Consider the following 21,086-nt stretch of genomic DNA (forward strand, 5'->3'; position numbering starts at 1 on the left):
GGCCTGTATTAGATTTTTTTTTATTAAATACTTTATTAAAACCTATCGTACTATGATTATATAATGATGGATGAAAAAAATATCAAGAAATTGAAAAGAGAGATGTAAGCCAAAGCCGGTAACATGGAGCGAAAATTTCCAGTTTGTCATGTTATACTATAGAAGTTTAACTCCACGTTTCACTTCTCAATTCGATAGCAATGTTAAGGAACAACCCGTTTGAGTAGTTGCACGCAATCGTTACCCTTTTAGTGTATAGAAACCTGTAGAAGAGTGAAGACTAATTTGCTTGTTCTGATTTCCATCGTTAACAGCCAACATCCGTCACATCTTCAGCAAACTCAAACACCGCGACAGTCACAGCACAGAACACTTCCACCCCGTTGACGGTTCCGCCGATCGTCCTCAGCAACACCAACAACAGTTTGACCCTTTCTAACCCGGCGCAAATTTCATCTGCATCCATCACAACACCACTACTGACGAATCCCCAGAACAACAACGTCCCATCCAACAACAACAACAACACCAACAATGCATCTAGTGCTGCTGCTCCTGCTGCATCTGCCGTTCCTCCGGCGTCGAATGCGGCCACCACCGCGGCGGCGATACCATCCGGTCCCAGTACACCAAACCTGCCCGTTTCCCAGCCCAATCTGCCATCACAGATCGTCAATCCTGCGGTGACGTCACAGAACAACACCTCCATTTCCACCACCCTTTCGCTACCCACTTCATTACCACCCACTGCAGTTGCACCGTCACAACAGACACCTCAACTTCCGCCCCAGCAAGGCCTGTCCACGTCGGTAGTGACCGGTAGCAATAGTAGTAACAGCAACAGCAACAACAACAACAGTAACCAAGTTCCATTGCCAACGCCGTCACCAAATACGACAACAATGTTACCTTCCAATTTGTTGTCCACTAGCAGTAATAGTATGAATAACATCAACAATGTTACGCAGCACCAACATCAGCAGCAACAGTCAAACCAGCAGCAATCTCAAGTTCCCCAGCTGGGTCTGTCCGGCAATGGTCTGCCGACGTCGTCGTCGTCGTCGTTGGTGGCGTCCGATAATACCAACGGTATTGGTAGCAATCCGTTGTCGCTGGCCGGACTGCAACTACCCACCGGGCTGGCGTCGATCAACAGTTTGGCCAGCTTGGTTGGTACTGGAATGGCGCAGCAGCAGCAACAGCCAACAATGCAATTACCTCAGGTTCCAAGTCAAAGCCAACAGCAGCAGCAGCAGCAGCACCAAATGGGTGGAAAGCAGTCGCATAACCAGCACTCCGCCAGTCACATGTCCCTTCACCTGCCAACGAGTCGAGCCTCGGTCGGGGGAAATCCGCAAGCGCACCCGTTGGCCGGGTTCATTGATCCGCTGGAGCACTCGTTGGCCTCGTTCGAGAAGGGCGACGCAACGGCGTTGGGGTTGAACATGCTGAACGATCTGAACACGCTCAAGCAGGAACTGTCCGCTGGGGCGATGGCTCAGGCTCAATCCAACTTACTGCCACCGCTAGAACTGGTCCACCAGCACCTGCAGAACCAAATGCACCAGCACTCAAACAACGGGTTCAACAATGACTTTAACGGCAACGGGCCACTGAACGGCATGGGCAACCTGGCATCCAGCGTTGGCATGAGTCAGATGTTGATGAACTCGATGGTTACTAGCAATCCCCTGTTGGGCAACGTTCCACTCTTTGACCCGCTGCAAAACTTCATGCGACCGTCCAGTTACCAAAACAACCCCGGCACGATCGACCTAACCGGTGGCGGCATGTCCAGCGGCGTCGGCGTGGGAGGAATGTCCAAAAAGGAGGAAGGCAAATTCATGCTGACGCCGAAACCGATCGAGGACCTGCTGATGAACCCGAACGAGAAGAAGATAAGCAGCACGCCACCGGACGGCAAGGGCGGCGGCTTCGGGCACGCCTTCAAATCGTCCGCGCATGACCAAAATCTGAAGAACGCGTGGTCCTCGCTGGCGTCGGCCGGTTCGCCCCAGAGCACGCCCACGTCGGCGGCCACCAAGCCAAAACCCTCGATGGACACGTTCCAGGCATTTAGAAACAAGGCGAAGGAAAAGCTCGACCGCCAGAAGATGCTCCAGCAGCAGGAGATGAAGCGCAGCCAGAAGGAGCAGGCCGAGAAGGAGCTGAAGCGCCAGCAGGAGCAACAGCAGAAGGTCAAACAGGACGAGATCAACAATGGACGGTGAGTGGATAATGAATAATTTGGAAACTTTATTTTTTGAACATTTTTGAGAAATTTGATGTGGAAACATTACCTAGTTGGGCAAATTAAGCATTCTATGCGAAGCTTACACACAAATATGCGTAGTCTTTTCCGTGCTATTCTTCCAAAATAAGCAGCTTCTATGTAAACTAAATAACTTAAACAATAGCAATGAACTTATTAGCAATGAAATTTCTTAGATAATATGCTAATATGGTGAAGTAGGGTGTAATATGGTTGTATGGAAAAAAATAAAGTTGTCCAAATTTAGCGAGCACAACCATTTTTCAGTTCCTTTTGGGGTCCTTAACAACTCCCCAAAGTTTGGGAACGATTGGTTTAGTCCTCACTTTGCGCAAAGCGATTCAATTTTCCATATAAATTTGTATGGGAAAAACATTTTTTTCTGGATTTTGATGTTTATAAAATCCACGTTTCACGCTGTACTAAAACCGGATTCATATTCGGATGCTCTGGAAGGTGCTCTACAACTTTCCCGAAGAGAGTATGGTGCTAACTTGCTCCTATAAAAAGATACAGCGTGTTCAAAACTCGTCTAAAACGTGTTTTTTGCTCGAAAATCACGTTTTAGGCGAGTTTTGAGGACGCTGTATCTTCTTTCAGGGACAAGCTAGCACCATACTCTCTTCGGGAAAGTTGTAGAGCACATTCCAGAGCATCCGAATATGAATCCGGTTTTAGTACAGCGTGAAACGTGGATTTTATAAATATCAAAACTCAAAAAAATGTGTTTTCCCATACAAATTTATATGGAAAATTTAATCGCTTTGCGCAAAGTGAGGACTAAACCAATCGTTCCCAAACTTTGGGGAGTTGTTTAGGACCCCAAAAGGAACTGAAAAATTGCTGTGCTGGAAAATCGATTTTAATATTACACCCTAATTGTGAAGTTTGATGAATTTCCACAGTTTTTTTTTAAATGTCCTATAAGCTGTTGTCTTTCTTAAGTTTATAGGACCTTATCAAAAAAGTCGTGATTTATATTTTAAATAAAGAAAAATCTCTTTTTTTTACTAAAACCCTAAACGTAAGAAAGATTTAAAGATTGTTACAAATTATGTTTCTCGTGTCGAAACTGGCACGAGGTTCAATGGTCAATTTAAAGTATTCTTTAAAGGCAAATCCAAGTTACAGTGCAAACAAACTTAGAAAAATATTAGCGAAACAGTGTACCACTCCATCGGGCACTTAATGTTTATCAGCACTTACGTTCAATTGCAGCTTTCAAAAAGCGTTTTCATCTGAAATTAAGTGCTATAAAAGTGAATTACGCAAGCAAGCTTATCTAAAAAAAAGATAGCCACTTAAAGTTAGATTTTGAGCAAAATTCATCAATTAATCGTTTTTTGGGCATTTCTGCAAACTTTTTTTTTCAAAAAGCTGAGAAAATTCTATATAAATTCGTTTGAAGATTGGCACTTTCGTTCCAGTCAAATATAAAGAAACAATAAAATTGAAGTTTTTAAGTGGCACCCAAATGAATCTGCACTCTTTTATTTTCAATGTCAATAAAATGAATCATTCGTGAAACTTTCTGATCTCTGCGAAAAACATGTTTCGAAAAATTTTAATATAAGAATAAGCAATTGCTGCTCAGTTATTGCATAGGCTCAAAAAATTCAAAGGCCCTTATCGTGTTGATCAATACCGGTGCCGGCTACGACCAGTGGTAGGGTCATTGAGAAGTGGATGGGAATGTTAGTCCGTGAGTGATAGGGTTAGTGAGAAGGGGTATGAGGTCGGGATTCACGGGGGGTAGTATGTGACCATGAGCGATTTGTTTACCGGTTGAAAATTTTAAATCTTACGCAGCCGGCAGCGATTTAAATATATATATATTTGATTTGATCGCGATTCTCCAGAAATTCTTCGTCGGCGTGCCTTCCGATTATCGATGATGTATGAAGGACTTAATCAAGCAATACGATTTGCTTGTCTCAACAAAGTGTGGCTAATTTCCAACGAAAAAAAAACTCAAAATACCTTCGAAACATGCAAATCGACCGTCCGATCTGATCCGATTGATCGATCAATCGATCTGATCGCGATCGACTGATGATGCCAGGAAAATAATAGAAAATGGACGCTCGAAATCACAGTTGCAAACTTGCAAAGCAATCGCGTGGTCACGCTGCTTTAGATCGACTTAATTACTCGAAAAAAAGGACGCCAAAAACACGATTAATTCTGACGCAAACCGTGTGGCTTCGCTGCTCAAAATCGACTAAGATTTACATTTTAATTTGTTACACAATAACTTCAACGAATTCAACTGGCAGCGTGCCTTCCGATCAACGATGATAAAGAAAGGACGCCCAATCCTTGACCGATCTTGCCAAGCAACCGCGTGGCCCCGCTGCCCGCAATCGACTAACATGTTTTCAAATTTAAATATCAAGACTAATATTCCAAGGGGGCCTAAAATTCAATATTCTCTTTCTTTTAAATGTAAGAGTTGATATTAAAATCTTTTTTTTGCATAGATCATAAAATATCACGAATGATTTTTTTTTACATAAAAAATTGGAACAACAGTTTGACTATTTTGTTTCTAGTTAATCTTAACCAATACCAACAACATTGCCGAAGACATCAAATCGATCAGAAAATTTCTTTCTTTGTCGAAAAAGAAAACATAACACAAATTTAAAGAATAGTATTGTTAAACAGATTGAATTACAACATAATTTTTCAACAAACCCCCTTTTCCTCCCCCCACAACAGAAGCAGCAGCAAAATGGTGATCGAGCCCATGCCGGCCCGCGTCGTCGAGGACATCAAAGCGTCCCCGCAGGGCAGCCCCTCGCCCGGTACGCCCACCACACCCCACGCGCTCGACCGGTCCGCGGCGAAGCGAGCCGAGCTGCGCAAGCTGGAGCAGGAACGTCGACGGCGGGAAGCTGTAAGTGTGGAGCGGGGTTTTTTGTTCTCGAGGGAGATAATTTTTAAAATGTTTAATTTTTTGTTTCGCAGATGGCCGGCCAGATCGACATGAACATGCAAAGCGACTTGATGGCGGCGTTCGAAGAGTCGCTGTAAATATGCGCTGAGCAGTGTGTCACACCACCCTCCCCGTTCCCGGAAGACGGAATGTAACTTTTTTTTTTGTGTGTATGTGGGGAGGAACCACGGACGCAAGATAGTAACCATTATGTAGTAAATAAGGTGACATTATAATTTGTGATATGTAACGTAAATATATTAAAAAATATATATTTAAACGAAAAGAGGATGAAAACATAACGTAAATTTTGACATGCGGAGGAGGGAAGTCATTATGTGTTCTAATTTGCGGCGAAACGGGCCGAGAACTGTAACAATATGCAAGTAGAGCAAGAGAAAGCAGAAGAAGGAGAAGATTCCGTTGTTAGAGAAAGTAATGAAATGAAGTTTCCACGAATCAATGTTACTCTAAATTTCGAGTGTTAGCAGTAAACGGCAGATGAACCGTAAGAACAGCCAAAAAACAACAAAACGAATGAAACGAAAATTTGCTTTCGATTTTCGGTCCTATGGGTATGACCATTATCATTATTTGTTACTAATAAGAGTGCTCTTCAGCAGTTTGAAAAGTGCGTAGCTTCTTTTTTATTTAATACTATCAAGTTGTACATTACGTGACAGTCCAGAGTTGATTAAATCAAGAGATAGTGTAATTTACCAAGCTGTATCTATTTAAGAAATATATTATAATTTTGGTTCTTTTATTTTTACAACACAAAACTTATTATTTCCTAGTTTTATTTGTCCAATATTAGGTATATCAAATTAGGTAGGCATTTTGAAAATATACGAAAATAATAAGCACCTACGAAACACACCACCAACGACTTGATTATTCTTCTCGAAGGTCTTTTCTGTTCCACACCTCCGAACTCAGCTTTATTTGTTTTCCCGGTCCCATTTTGTTGTTCCTTTGTCTGCCTGTTTTAAAACGTTGTTGGAATTCGAAGCAACAAATCTTAGTCAGTTCAGCTAGTTTTGCGAAAGAAAAGTCCTTCAAGCAAACAACAAACTAAAACTATGAGATTAGAACCGAAAGCGACGCGCGCGGTTTCGGAGTTTCGGGGTTCATCGTGTCACACACACACACATTTGTACATAAACCAAACTTCATCAACCCTCCACACAAAAAAAAACCAAGTCAATGTGCTACATAATTTATATGCGATCAAACAACACTACTATGTGGCGTAAGGAAAACTGATGTAAATGATGTTAATAACACTAATTGCTGTAAACCGCATTGTAAAATACTACACACAATATTCATAGCGCGTAAAAAAGTAAGAAAAAACTGTAAAATGTAGTGAAAATCTATGCATGGTGTAATGTTCATAAACAAAACAATTCAAGTATCGGAAGCAAGAAAATTGGTTGAAAAAATCGTGTAAAACACACTTTCTAATAAATGACTAAATTAAACAAAATTTAAAGAAAAAAAAAACAAAACTCTGCACATTAAATCCATCTCAGTCCCAAAAAAACAGGAACGGAGCCCACGTGCAAGAAGGGAAATAAAAAAAACCATCAAGAAGATTCGTTTGGCTTTTCTCTGTTTCTTTCGAATGGTCCAATTTTCTACTAGTTTTTATGAGAGTATTACTAGAAATATTACGAGTGATGGTTGCCGAGCGAAGCGCCACCGGCTTCGGAGGATGTCGATTATTGATGTGTCCTCGTCGTCGTCGTCGTCGTTTCCTGTGTGTCGCGACAGCTAAGCTAAACCAGAGAAGGCACCACAGTGTCGCGGTGAGTTGAGGGGTTCGTTCACGTGCGCGGGCTGAGATATAGTAATAAAGAAGCGCGAAACGATAAAGGAAGAGAATGTTTTTGAACAGAGCAATAGATGTAGTAGTTTAGTTAAGAATCCAAAAAATGGTAGACGAGAAGAGGAGAAAAGAGGAAAAAACATAAATAAAATACAATTTTTATTGACTTAAATACAATCAAACACTGATATAAAAAAAAGTATGGAAGTAAAGATTGCTGAACGTTGACAGAAATTTGAATTATTACACCGTGTTTTCTTTGGCTAGCAGATATATCACAACAGTTCGGATTCTTTTTTTATCACAGCCATCAAGATTATTTAAAACATTTCTTGTTTCCTCCCTAAGGCATCAATCTAATTTTCAAAAATGGCATTTTGGGTGCCCCGGGGTCCCCTGAGGGCGCAGCACAAATCGGCAACTTGGCGAATTTGCAAAATGCAAAGTTTATCTTGGGCCCTGGTTAGTCGGCGGTAATCTCGACTAATTATAAAATATGTGTTTTTGTGTGAAATGGATGGTTGGCTTTTTTCATCTCGGTGAAATTTTTGGTGAGACGAAATTTTTGTTGCAAAATTGATTTATGATGCAGCAACTATTTTTTTATTTGATGGTTTTATAAATACAAATTATGATTTTTATGAAGTTTCAATAAATGCGTTACGGTTTAAATTCTTTATCTTAAGACTTTTTTACTTAACATTAACGGGGAAATTTGCATAAGTTTGGCAGGTTAAGAATTCGATTGTAATTCCGTCCAATTTGATGGTTTTCACTTATTACTTATTTTGCAAAACTTGCTTGCTCACTTCCTTAGGGCTCGTGCATACACCACGTGGCCTGCAAATTTAAGATCATTTCTTCGATTTCAATTGCTCGAACCTTTTCCAATTGCGTCCCTTCTTGAATTGCTGAAGAATTTGGTTCTTCGATCGCAATCGTAAGGTTTTACGCCACCTTTTGGCGGAATTTTGAAATTTTTGCCTCTCCCCATACACTTTTTCGAATTTTATTTCACAACGATAAAAAAAAGTTTTTTTGAATAGGTCCTATAAACATATGAAACACAATAGTTTATAGGACCTTTTTTTTAAAAAAAAAACTCTGGATATCAATTTTTTGTATGAATTAAAGTTTTTCGCCAGACTCCCCCTCCCGCCTCAATAGGCCACGTGTTTATGCATGAGCCCCTACTGAGCTATTTATCGCTCGATTTCAGTTGAAAACTCATTTTAGGAGCTGTAATTGAACGCAAAAGTACTGATATGCCAGCATTAGGTGCACGATGGAATTGGATGCCGTACCCCTATCTATCCTATGCAACGTATAACTATTCTATGTTAAGTGATTGTAGACAGTCGATTACGATTAAGACGTAATTTTATTTGAAACGAATCCGACCGTTTCTACGTACAACTCCATAACGTAAGTTAATTTAACCTTTTCGATGAAAAAAAAAATGACTAATTACGGCCTGTAAGGCATTACATAGCCTTGATCGGCAACGCCTCACGGAAACGATCAACAGATCAAAGTGACCTAGTGCGAGGTCCGAATTGGAAATTTGTATTCTCTGTCAAAATCTAGTTCAATCAAACCTATGTTATGGGTCCAGACCACGGAGTTCGAAGAAGTTGCTTGAATTTTTCCTTGTAAGACCGAAGAAAAAGTCTGATGGGAACTGATGTTCCACATGTAGGTGCTGCTAGCACACACGGGTCTTCTGGGTTGTATCGAAAAATGTGGCACATGTTGAAGCTGCTGGTGGTATGAATGCCTTCACGTACAGATTTTCCCAAGATCACAATCGACTGCAACGACAATAAGCTTATAAAAAGATCAATGATCCAGATTCGGGAAATTGCACGAATGTAGAGAACACAACATCTCTGAGTGTTGAGCAGACCATCCACAGAGTTAAAACCGATTCTGTTCCGATAAAGGTCATAAGATTGTCCTCACTTCCATCGCGCAGGAAAAAGAAAGGATATCTCAGAGGCATAAGGTTTCTGAGATTATTGATGTTGAGTTTTGCATCGGCGTTTAGGCACTTGAATCTTACATCCCAAGTTGGGAAGCTGAATTCATAAAACCAAATTGCACGGTGCTGATGAAGAGAAGCGATTTTTTTTTTCGTTCTTTTGGTAATGCGCTTCACAGAGCATCAATTGGTATAAAAAAAGAGATCACGTTTTTTGCACTTTAAAATTGAATCGGTATTTTGAACTTTTATTATAAGTTAAAATAAAACAAATGGATTTCAATAAATACGAAAAAAGAAACAACTTTTTATTAAACGAAACAACGTTAAAAATTTCTCTTTCCAAAGCCCCGCTTAAACTTGGACGCCGACGGCTTCTCGGCCGCTTCTCCCTGCACCGGTTTGTGCGCCACGTGCAAAATTTCCCACAGCATTTTCGCGTGCAGTTCCGTGCCCAGCAGCTCGCGCAGTTCTTCCTGCGATTTCTGGAGCAATTCCTTCAGATTTTTACACATTCGCATAACTTTTCCGATGTTCTTGGAGTTAATCCCCGGCAGCTTGATGAGAAAGTCGTGAATGTTCGGGTTCGAACTCTCGGCAATGTTCTCCATCTCGCTCGGCCCACCAGCTTCATCGGAGCCCACGAGCGCCGCCACATCCGGATCGGGCTCCAGCTTGCCCTGCTTCAACTCTTCAAAGAGCTGCGCCGTCGCGTACGGACTCGGCGACCAGACGAGCTTCAGCTTCGGAAAGTGCATTGTCAGCAGCTGCAGCTTTTGCATAATGTCCGCGTTCGAGGAGCCGGCGTCGCCCGACACGACAAAGTTGCGCTGCAGGTGGAACGGTTTGTTCTGGTCGAACTCGATCAGCAGCATGGGCTTGGCGTAGAAGCGCGTCATCTGGACGCACTGGTTGTAGAGGCGGCCCGAGTTGAGCGAACCGATCAGGTCTGAAATGGATTTGCGCTCGACGCAAATTTCTGGGGAAAGGATGTAGTCACCGATCTGGAAGATTTGAGTTTGATTTTGATTACATTTCTTGTTAGTAATTCAGACGTGCGTGGTGATTATTGCATTCGATCGTAATAAATATTACGATCTTAATTTTTCGACTCACGATCGAGATTTCTCGATAGTAAGATTATGACTTACCATCGTCAAATCTCGATCTACCATCGACAAATTACGACTTACCGTAATTTTACTGTTACTGTTGAGAATCTCGATCGATTTGCAATATCATTTTTTTAATTTTTTTTATATAAGGATGATTTAAAAAAAAATCTATGTTATTTTTTTTAATGTGGAAAAAAAACAAAATTTAAAAACAATATAAAACTTGTAAAAATTTCAGAAATTCAAATCTCTTTAAAAAAATAAAAAAAATAGTTAAAATTTAAAATTTTTGAAATCTTTAAAAAAAATTGAAATATTTTGAAATTTTGAAAAATTTGGAAATTTTTAAAATTTTAAAAGCTTAGAAATTTTTTCAGATATTCGAAATCTTTAAATTTTTTGAAATATTTGAAATCTTAAAATATTTGAAATCTTAGAAATTTCATTTTTTTTTAGAAATTTTAGAAATTTTAGAGATTGTAGAAATTTTAGATTATTTTAGAAATTTTAGATATTTTTAATATTTTTGAAATTTTTGATATTATTGATATTTTAGAAATTTTAGAAATTGTAGAAATTTTAGATTATTTTAGAAATTTTAGATATTTTTAATATTTTTGAAAAAAAAAATAGAAATAAAAAAAAATAGAAATTTTAGAAATTTAAGAAATTTTAGATTATTTTTGATATTTTTGATATTTGTGATATTTTTGATATTTTTGATATTTTTGATAATTTTAATATTTTTGATATTTCTAATATTTTTTAAAATTTCAAAAAATTAAAAAAATTCAAAAAATTAAAAAAATTCAAAAAATTAAAAAATTTCAAAAAATTAAAAAAGTTCAAAAAATTAAAAAAATCAAAAATAAAAAAAATCAGGTTTAAAAAATTAAAATAATTTTTTAAATTTAAAAAATTCTTTTTTTTTTAATTTCAAAATTTTTAAAAATTTCAAAGATTTCAAATTTTTTAAAAATGTCAATAATTTCAAAAATGTCAAAAATTTAAAAAATTTCAAATAAATTTAAAAAATTTAAAAATTTCAAAAAGTTTAAATTTTTTTTTAATTTAAAAGCTACACAAATTTCAAAAATTTAAAAAAATTCAAAAAATCCAAGAAATCTCGATCGCTAGTCGAGAATTGACGATCGAATGCAATAATCACCACTGTGAACTTACCGTGATGGTGAGCGGGACGACCTCGATTCCACGCCGATGGATGAGGCACGGCAAATCGGACCGGAACTCGCGCATGTCCACGATGATTCGTGGCGTTACGGGGACCTGTTCGTCGGCGGCTTGGCCTCCGGCTTGCCGGGAGGAAACTTCCTGTGCCTTCTGCAGCATCGTGATGGCGTCCTCGGACTTGCCGTCCTGGTACTCCGGAACGACCATTGTTCGCTTGGTGTCGATCAACAGTTCGAAGGCCTGCTTCTCTCGTCGGAGCGAAGTTAGATAGGACTGTTCTTCAACGGTTTTCGAGTGAATTATCACAAACACGCGAACTCTGGTCAGTTCCGTTCGCTGCTGGCGAGCTTCGAACACTTCAATCTGTCGGATCGCCGTTACGTTGCTGTGGTACATGACGATGTAACGGGGCTTGATCTCCTCCAGCGTTCGGTCCAGTGATGCGATCCCGTTGATTTCGCTCTTGAACGTTTGAATGAATACGATTGGTCGGCTGCTTTCCTTTTCAATCCTGGTCATGTCCAGCTGTTCCATCTCGGCAAACGACTCAAATTCGCCGTTCTCCAACTGGGTGATGTCGCATAGATCGTCCAATTCTCCGTCGTCCGTCATGGTGCGATTCGCGTCTCCTTTCTGAGACATCGTTAGGATGTACGAATCCCGGAAGCAATGGTACTCTTCACTCTCCTCTTTCGCAAGCAATTCCGCCTCCATTTCGGAAACCTTTTTCCGATCTTCTTCCTCTTCCCGTTTGCGAGCTTCCTCCTCTTCGGCCTCCTTCTTGGCCGCCTCTGCTCGTCGTTTGGCGATCCGTTCCTTCAGGAAACCAGTCTTGCTCGTCGACCCCTCCACCGACGTCGATTCCTTCAGCACAGCTTCCTTCGGTTTGACCTGAACCTGCTGAATCCGGAACGGGTTCGGCTCATCCTCCCGGTTGATGTGCCGGTAGCTTTCGGCCAGCTTCGCCACCGTCACGTCGTTCTTCATCGCCATGTGGAAGAGATACTTTTCGGGGCCTTGCGTGAGATACTGGTTCAGCTGGTAGCAGGTTCGCGCGTCCTGGCACAGCACCAGCACCTTCACCTGCTGACGCAGATACTTTTGGCGCTCTTCCTTTTTGCGGATCTTGCCGGCCGTTTCCTTCACGTCGGTTGGAATTTCCTTGCGCAGCACTTCCGACAGGGACTTCCACTTGGGACATTGCTCCGGGTCGAATTCTGTAAAACTGAATATTTGAAGCAAACATCTCAAGAATGGAATCGATTTGTACCGTCATTCCGGTTGAAGACCCTCTCCTTGCAAATGTTGAAAATCTTTTCCGCAGAATCTAGAATGGTCCAGCCGGAATTGCTGAGCGCGTACTCAGTCGAGCGATATTTCTTCATTACAGCGTACAACGTGACGGCATCGTGGTACAGAGTTGTTCTGAAAGTTGTAAAATATTCATAAAGTGTTCAAACAAAGAAACCAGCTCCAACTTACATCATCAAACTTCGCAACACCTTCAAATCTGCCACGATCAGCTTGGTCTGCGAGCTGAGCTGGTGCCAAATGCTGTCCAGCTGGGACTGCAGAATTTTGTGAAACTGTTTGGTGACGCAATTCTCCACTGTAATCTCCTGCAGTTCCACGAGACGATTCAAACTTTTGATGTTCTTCACCAGGTAATTCATAATGTCCAGAATGTTGGCTTGCAGAAGAATCATGTTCTGGCTCATCGGTATCTGCAGCTCCACGACGACCGGCTCGTACGGTTTCAGGGACTTTTGTATCGTCGCGTGAAACCGTGGCCAAATGAATAACTCCCTCACAAACAGGTTGCGCATGACCTTCTCCACGTGGCCGTATCCGTAAGTAAACGCTTCAACGTTTCTCGAAAACGCCTTGATGAACCCTGTTTTATTCTTCTGCCTATACAATCGAAGCGCGAAAGCTTCCTGGCACGACTCTATAATCTCATGAGCCTTCACCACAATTATCCCAGTGATTAGCTCAATCGGAATCCTACCCTTAAGCAAATCAACCACCAAAATCCGCGTACTCATAAACTGAATCCCCCCAAGCAGATAAACCCGTTCGCGTTCCGTGGCATTCGTCGAGGACTCGTGAACGTGCTGGCTGTCCAACTGCGACGTGAGCAACTTCTCCTCGTAATCGGAGCAATTTACGACCAACACCAGCGTCGTCGAATCGCAGAAAATCTTCAACAGATTCTGCAACACCTTTTCATACGTGATTCCCCTAAAATTTAAATTTGATTAAACAACCAAACTCAAAACCCAAAACAAACTCACTTGGCGCACACGGTCAGCCCGTCCGAGTGCAGCACGTCGAAAAACATCTGCCGCTCGTACTCCAGCATGGACACCCCGTGCGAGGCCAGGAATTCCTCCGCGTCAACCAATTCGCCCAGCGCCTGGTCGTCGCTTTCCTCCTGCGTGCGCTGCAGGTCCGCCTCGGCTTGTTCGGCCGAGCAGGCCAGGGCCGCGTCCAGCTGGTCGTCTTCTTCGTCCATGGTGCCGTGCTGGGCGGTCACAATCCGGAATATAACGTGAATGTTCTTGGTGAAAATAACTGCCGCGGAATCAAAACAAAACAAATAAACGTCAAAGAGGGTGGTTGCACGCTTGTGGAATGTGGTGTTAAAATGGGTGAAATGCTTTCGATAATAGTTGATGTGGGACTACGTTTTGTGGATTTTTTTCAGAGAGATTTTGAAATTGGGTCCTAAAATTAAGCTTAAATTTGTGATATTATTGTTCACATTTCACAACGATAAAGCCGAGGCTAGGGGTTGGACAGATTCAATATTTTAACCATTCGTCAATATATTGACGTTGTAATTGATCTACCCCCGGTGGTTGGTCACTTTTTCGTTTGACACTTCGACGGTAATATTTCAAAAGGCATCATGTACATTTTGAAACATTCTGGGTTATTGCATATTCTGAAAGTACTCCTAATAAGCTACCTCTCCACCAAAAATGAGCAAAAGTTACTTCAGTAAAGTCTGTTTAATCATGATTTTAAATAAAGTAACATAAACAAAATCTCTGCCATCAGCAGTCCCTGTTTATATAGCCCTGCCAACCTCGTGACGAAAAATAGCATCATTAAAAAAGCGCCATGTACAACGGGTTATTGTACTCAGAAAAATAAGCTTTATCGTTGTGAACAAAGGATTTGAAATGGATTTTTAAATTAATTTAGAAAAAAATAACTTCGCGGTTCTTCTTGACAGAAAAGCTACTTGACAGCTCGTTCCAAGGGAAACATAGTTGATCCACAGAAAAAATGTTGTCTTGTCAATTTATTGTTTTGCATTAAAATTCAAAAAAAATGTCATCAGAAATGGTTTTAAATCGTGTTTTTTACCGTTAGCATAGCATAGCATTGGTGTCTACCCGTAGTTGCTACTCTGTTATTGACCAGGACATCCAAGAATTGCTCCGTGGACCACAGATGAAGAGTAGGAACCAATCATCACCACTTCGCAACTTTCAAATGTCCCTATCATGCTAGCCAATCACAGCGCCGGCCACGACCAGTGGTAAGACACGTGGAAGTGGATAGGAATTTTAGTCCGATACTTGAGTGATGAAGACCGCTAAATCGGCTGCGTCTTCGACAAAGTATCACGTGAGGTTTGAGGGTGTTAGTAAGATGGGTGTGAAGCCAGGATTCACCGTGGTAAGTGATGCGGCCGGTCAAATCTATTTATAGTCCTTAATTCTTCGTATGTTCTTGGATTCATTTTTGGAAGCTTTCTAATTCGGTTCACCAAGCTTTTTGTGGTGAATTCTGGTCGTGTTGAAAGTTCAATATTCGCCTAACAATTATGCAACCAGTGTCCTTGAATTCAACTTGCATTCAATATTGCATTTTCCTGTTCTTTGGTTCACACAGATTCCAATCAAGTTTCTTGGATTCTTATAGCATTCTTAATCCTTCTAGACAACTAAGCCTCGATGGTCTGGTGGTTAGCATTTTTGTCTGCTGACCCAAAGGACGGGGGATCGAACCCCGCCGCGAGCTAATGAATTTTTCGTTCTTTCCATAATTTCTCGATAGGAGCAGATGGGAATCGAACCCAGAACCTTCCGCTTACAAAGCGAACAGCGTAACCATTCAGCCACGCCTACCCCTGGTTTTAAATCGTGTTTTTTACCGTTGTACATAAAAATTTATATAGGGCTTTAAGACCCTATTGTTGTTTTTTAATATGACGCAATTTTGTCAAAGTTTTCCTACCAACAAAAGCTTATTTGGAATGCCAAGCAAAGCACGCTGGTACCAGATGCTGCGAATGAGTGCCAGCTTAATCAGGTATCAGCTTTGCACTATTTGAGGGTTGCAAAAGCGCAGAAAATACATATTAAACGAACCACTTCGCTACAGTGCACGTGGCCATTATGTGATGTTGCTGTTTACCTTTTTCCAGCTCACCGTATTTTCCGCACATGACTTCCGACTTCCGAAAATGGCTCACGTGTGATCGTTTATCGTCGTAAATCAGTGCCGTTAATGGGCCACACGTTCGTGTGCTATTTTTCCTGCTCTTCGTGGAAAAAATGACCGGAAAGTCGAAGAAGGACGCTTTAAAGTAATACAAAGTTGGACAGTATTTTCGTCTTATGAGTTGTTACAAATTGTGACTACGTTGCTCTGTTATAATTAGTTTATCTATTTTAATTTGCTAGTATCTGTTTTATTTTTGTGAAAATGTTTTAACTTTGAAGATAATACTATAAAACAAAATTACAATGGGTTTAAAAAGTTAAAGATAAAGAATGCAATAGATTACATGAGCTTAACTGATTACCCGGATAAAAAATTACCATTTGATTACCATATTGGATCATACAATGACACTTTGAGAAATGGTAACTATTTGTGAAATCGTTTTTTCAATTTCCCAAAATTAAAATTTAACTATATTAAACTATTTGTGAACTGTTTGATTTAAGGTTACTTTTTGCCAAATAGTACTTAAACCATTTATTTACCATACAACAAACAGTTTTTTGACGAAAATAGTACTGAGTTTTTTAAGGTTACCATTGCTAACCACCCTTATGCCAGATGGTTAAACCATTTGTGGGATAGTAAAAATTCATGCCAACCATATAAATACCATTTTTAAAATAGTAGTCAAACATTTTTGGAAATGGTAGTAACAATATAGTTTAAAGTTCAATTACCATATGAAAAAAAGTTTTTATATGGTACTTTTTTATGCGGGTAGTACTCATGAACCTCTTGATGTATTGTTTTTGAACGACGGTAACTGACTCCTACCGGGTAATAATTTATGAGTTTCTATGAATCTCTGCAGCACAACACTACTCAACCAAACTCCTTCCTGGTCTACACCTGTGGCTGTGGCCAGAATCTCATCACTTCCAGCTCTCGAGCTCTGGTGCGAGTATCGGTTGGTTTGGAACCATCGAAGCATAAACACGCAGCCCTTCAAGAGGGGAGTCCTAATGAATAATGACGTTGGTTGGATCCAAACCTTGTGGGAGCGAGGAGTGTGTTGAACGCCCCATCGAAAGTGTCTACCGATAGGAACTCCACGGGGGACTACATCTGTGGCAATAAAGGGAAGTGATTTCTCTCCGTTAGTACGAACCGGAAGCTTGCAGTGAAAAACAGCATATAATTTATTAAAAGCCAATTTGATACAGACTATTTCGACGTATGATGTTTAATTAATTGATGGTATCATTCATGCAAATTTGTAGCACCCTCGCAAGGTATTTGTTAGATATTGCAATGTTCAGAAGGCTTTGCTTTGATGAAAATTTAATTTAATTAAAATGTTATCCCAGGATTGCTGTAGTATTTCCAGCAATTAAAATGTATTCTATTGTACAACTTTGACTTAAGTGGTTATTTTTATATTAAAAATTGAATTGTGTCAAATCGTTCGCCAATTCAAACTTTCTAATTCGGATCTGAACGCCTAACCATAAAATAGTACAACAAGGTGTACTGTCTGAAGTTATTCGCCCTCAAAGTAGCACTGCTGTACATCGTCCGAGAAACTTTTGGCACTCAGAGGGAGTGTGGATTTCGTAGTCCCTTCCGGGACAGACACACAAACAATAGTGTTAGACCCTTTGCTCTAAATAGAACCGGTGTGCCACAGTCAACATCCGGTTTTTCTTTCTAACATGGCCAGGTTTTGACCCAGCTGTGTTTTGGAATAAACTCCATCCCACTCGCAGTCCACTGACTTAAGTCACAGCTCTGAAGACAACTCCGTATTCCGAATGCCGATTGTTACTTGCTTGAGGAAACATTGCAGATCCTGAAATAATGCAACTGAAAGAACTCTCTAAATTTTTATGTTTTCTTTAGCAGTTATGTTGAATGTTTCGATTAAATTTCTAAAAAGTTGTCATTCGATTCATTAAGTTATAAGTAAACGAAGAAATTTAAACAATAACCAAAACTTTATCAAGTTAAGTTGTGTGATCATGAAAAGCTTAAATAAAAATGCTAATAAATTGCAGATAGTCGCAAAAATAATTAAACAGGCAAAAGCTTTTGTATCTTTGCGAAAGCCAAGACAAGACATGCAAATCCGCAAAAAGAGAAATCAGTGTGAATAATTCAACAAATATGTTTCCGTGGCAGGTCTGCGGCTTGAGGCAGCGCCAAACAACTGAAAGTTCCAACATTGTTGGATCCGTTGTGAGGTGGCTGGCTGACTAAGCCAAAATCTTCGTCATGGCCTAGGGGCTGAGCTCAGGGAGAACAAGGTCCCTGCGGGCTCTCTACAAGCATTTTTCAAATTGCAGCTTAGAGTAACCAAATCCTTGCTGCACCTGCTCGGGCCACCCGAAGTCCGCTGAGCTATCTGCAATGTATGTTTATGAGTGTGTTGGTGCTTGTGTACCGCGTAGCTGCAGGTGGAAATATTTATTATGCTCTTGATAGCGGAAGTGGGTCTATGCTAAAATTACGGTTGCGCTTTCACCTGCTCTGTACACCTTACTCAGTGCAGTGTGGTCGGTCGTACCGTCATCAGGGGTGACATTGGGTCTGGGGGTGAGATTGGGTCATACAAAAATGCTGAAATTTGCATGACCAAATCTCACCCCCCACACCCAATGTCACCCCTGATGACGGTACTGCTGCAAAACTCTTTCGGCAGGTTTACGTGCACTAAAGCCAGCCTAAACGAATTTCGAGAAGATCCTCAAAATAGTAATTCTAATTGCAACAAATGTATGAGCTTGTTGTTGCTAGATTAATGTCAAGTTTGTTAGCTAAAATGTTAACAAAGTGGTTACAAGGAGTGTTTACAAGGCACTCTGGCAGGCCAGACTGGTAGTTTTATTCTTAATTGTAAAAAAATGTTTTTAATCTTTGGATGATAACTTAACACGTATATTGCATTAACGTAAAACTAACAATAATGAGACCGAGAATGAGTCATTGTTTGAGTTACGTGTTCGACATCCAACATAATCCAACACATCAACTTTCAGAAAAAGCTTTCTCGTTTCTTCTCATTCAAGCTCGTAAAGTAAACAACCGTTGAGTAGGGCAATCATCCTCCATAGCGTCTAGATCTTCTATCGTATCGCAAATCACCAAGCGTTCTCGTTGACTGCTTCCCGCCATTTCACCACAACGGCTTTGCTCTCGACAGCCCTTTGGCGAAAACGTAATTTTCCCTCGTTTCTGCTGCCTCTTGGACTTGGGATAAAAGAACACTCTTGAAGGACCAATCCTCAGTTCCGAAAGACGACGACGTCGTAAATGGGGAAGAAAAATGCTCCAGGAAATAAAACAGATTTGCTCAGCGCGCTCGGTTTACACCTCCTGGGCTATTTTCTCGTAATCGTGCAAGAAATTCATCTTGTTTATTCTTTCGGCAATAATTAGCTAGAATTGAGGCTGGGAACGTGATTAAGGGGCGAGATCTAATCAGCGAGAAATCGCTGACTGCTGCACGTCCTCACCAGTCGTTGAGGTGGGGAAAAACTGGCGAGGGAGATCTTCCAATGACCTATTGCTCATTTAGATACAATTTTGACTTTTGATAGAAGTTTTGAAACATTTGAAACATTTGATTTTTTTAAAACATTTAGTAGAATTTAGAGAATTAAACATTTAATTAACGGTGCACATCAAACAGAGCTTTTGCACCCAGATTTTTGTTACAGACATTTTAGTATCTTCAAAACTACGGGTACTATCGAAATATTTTTTTATTCATCCCCTAAAGTACTGTCCACAAAGTAATTTACAACAAAGTTTGACTATTTTTACAATCACATTGTTGCAGGATTGGGTCCGTAAGTTTGACAATTTTGGAATAAGAAGACAACAACTTCCTTTGTTGCTGTGCACCCTTAAACGTTACTAAATCCACCTTAAAGTGGTTAGTGCCTTCCTCTCATTTGTACAGTTATTACGCCAGATTAAAAAAAAATCTGACTTTTTTTTATCAAGAAAATACACACACCGCCTTTGAAGAAAATAACAACCCTCTACACGGCTCTTTCGTGGCGATCTGACCAGGCTATTTTGAAAATCACCCTGTTTTGTAGTCGTCTTATTAGTTTTTTTGATCATAACTGTTAAACAATTAAATAAAATATTACAATTTTCAATACCAAGCTGCAGGACCCGAAACCGGACCGAGTAAACCTCATCCGGACAAAATTCGTTCAGCCAAAGCCGAGAAAATCAAGTGCATATTTTTGATCAACACACGCATAGACATTTGCTCAGAATTTTATATAAATGAATGAAGGTGGCTGTAGGAGATGAAATAAAAAAAGTTAATTTTTCTAGTAATTTTGTAACCCTCCTAGAAACAGAAAAACCGATTCTGCTAGCAAAATGCTAGCAAAGCTCTATGTAAACAAAAACTCAAACAATTTCAAAAGTCAATTCGCAGTCAATTTGTTTCAAGTGTGATTGGGATTTCCTATAGTTTAGCAGTGAGCTTCTTTACTTTGTCGTGATTGTGCTAAAAAGTCGCACTTTGCATCGAATAGCTATGACAAAGTGTGAGGATAGAACAACCACAAACCCAACAATCTAAAAAAAATGCCCCAGCTTCGATACAGAACTACCAGCAATGACCATCCACGTGCAATTCCGGCGTAGTCCCCATGGACGTTTGCCCTTTGAATGTTTGCACTGATGTTGTCGGAGTTCCGTTTCGTGTTCCAACCTGGCAGACAACGGAAAACTGGGAATAAGTAAAATGTCCCCGCGTTGTTGGTTTAGCACATCGTTGTTACGAATACGTTCAAAATCACGCTAGCAGTGAACTAGTGCGAGGACTATTCGCCAACTTAACGCTATCTTGTTGCACGTTTGAACAAACTCAAAGGCAAGAGTGTTAACATAGCACAATGACGACGATTTGGGTTGCAGCAAGGATCAGCGGGTCCAGGATTCCATTGGGACGACCTTTCGTCAGTTACATACAGTGCGTAATGGACGCCCGCATAATCAAATACCAAAGGTGAAACTGTCGAAATCATAAGAAAATTATTTCTGATATGGTTACCATTTGTGATATTGTTGATATAATGTCACGACCATATAAAAAAAATTAAAATGGTACTATTTCCCGAATGGTTACACTTATCTTGACATATTCGAATGGTTGATTTTTTTTCCTACAATTTAATGAACGGTATCTATTCGTCATACGATTCGGATGGTTCGAAACAGCTATTGTTAGAACATAATAGTACTGGTAGCTGGTATGATAAAAGTTATGA

The 21,086-nt window shown here is 40.3% G+C and overlaps 2 protein-coding genes across 5 annotated transcripts in view; one reads left to right on the forward strand and one right to left on the reverse strand.

The window, feature by feature from the left end:
• LOC120420976 (homeotic protein female sterile-like) overlaps positions 1-6,756 on the forward strand; it is a 50,305-nt gene extending 43,549 nt beyond the window's left edge. For all 4 annotated transcript variants that reach the window (XM_039584121.2, XM_039584115.2, XM_039584110.2 and 1 more), the window contains 3 exons: positions 315-2,227; positions 4,994-5,171; positions 5,243-6,756. In XM_039584121.2, coding sequence (XP_039440055.1) covers positions 315-2,227; positions 4,994-5,171; positions 5,243-5,308 — 2,157 coding nt within the window. In that variant the 3' untranslated portion in view covers positions 5,309-6,756. The remainder of the gene's footprint in view (positions 1-314; positions 2,228-4,993; positions 5,172-5,242) is intronic.
• A 2,543-nt stretch (positions 6,757-9,299) lies between these two features.
• On the reverse strand, positions 9,300-13,932 carry LOC120421868 (DNA repair endonuclease XPF). Its single transcript, XM_039585168.2, has 5 exons — positions 13,623-13,932; positions 12,811-13,569; positions 12,599-12,753; positions 11,320-12,545; positions 9,300-10,026 (listed from the first exon to the last, which is right to left on the reverse strand). The coding sequence occupies exons 1-5, from the start codon at positions 13,841-13,843 to the stop codon at positions 9,349-9,351; spliced, it is 3,039 nt and encodes a 1,012-aa protein (XP_039441102.1). The 5' UTR covers positions 13,844-13,932; the 3' UTR covers positions 9,300-9,348.
• Positions 13,933-21,086: the final 7,154 nt, after the last annotated feature.

The sequence above is a fragment of the Culex pipiens genome, chromosome 3, assembly GCF_016801865.2.
Source record: "Culex pipiens pallens isolate TS chromosome 3, TS_CPP_V2, whole genome shotgun sequence".
Classification (NCBI taxonomy): domain Eukaryota; kingdom Metazoa; phylum Arthropoda; class Insecta; order Diptera; family Culicidae; genus Culex; species Culex pipiens.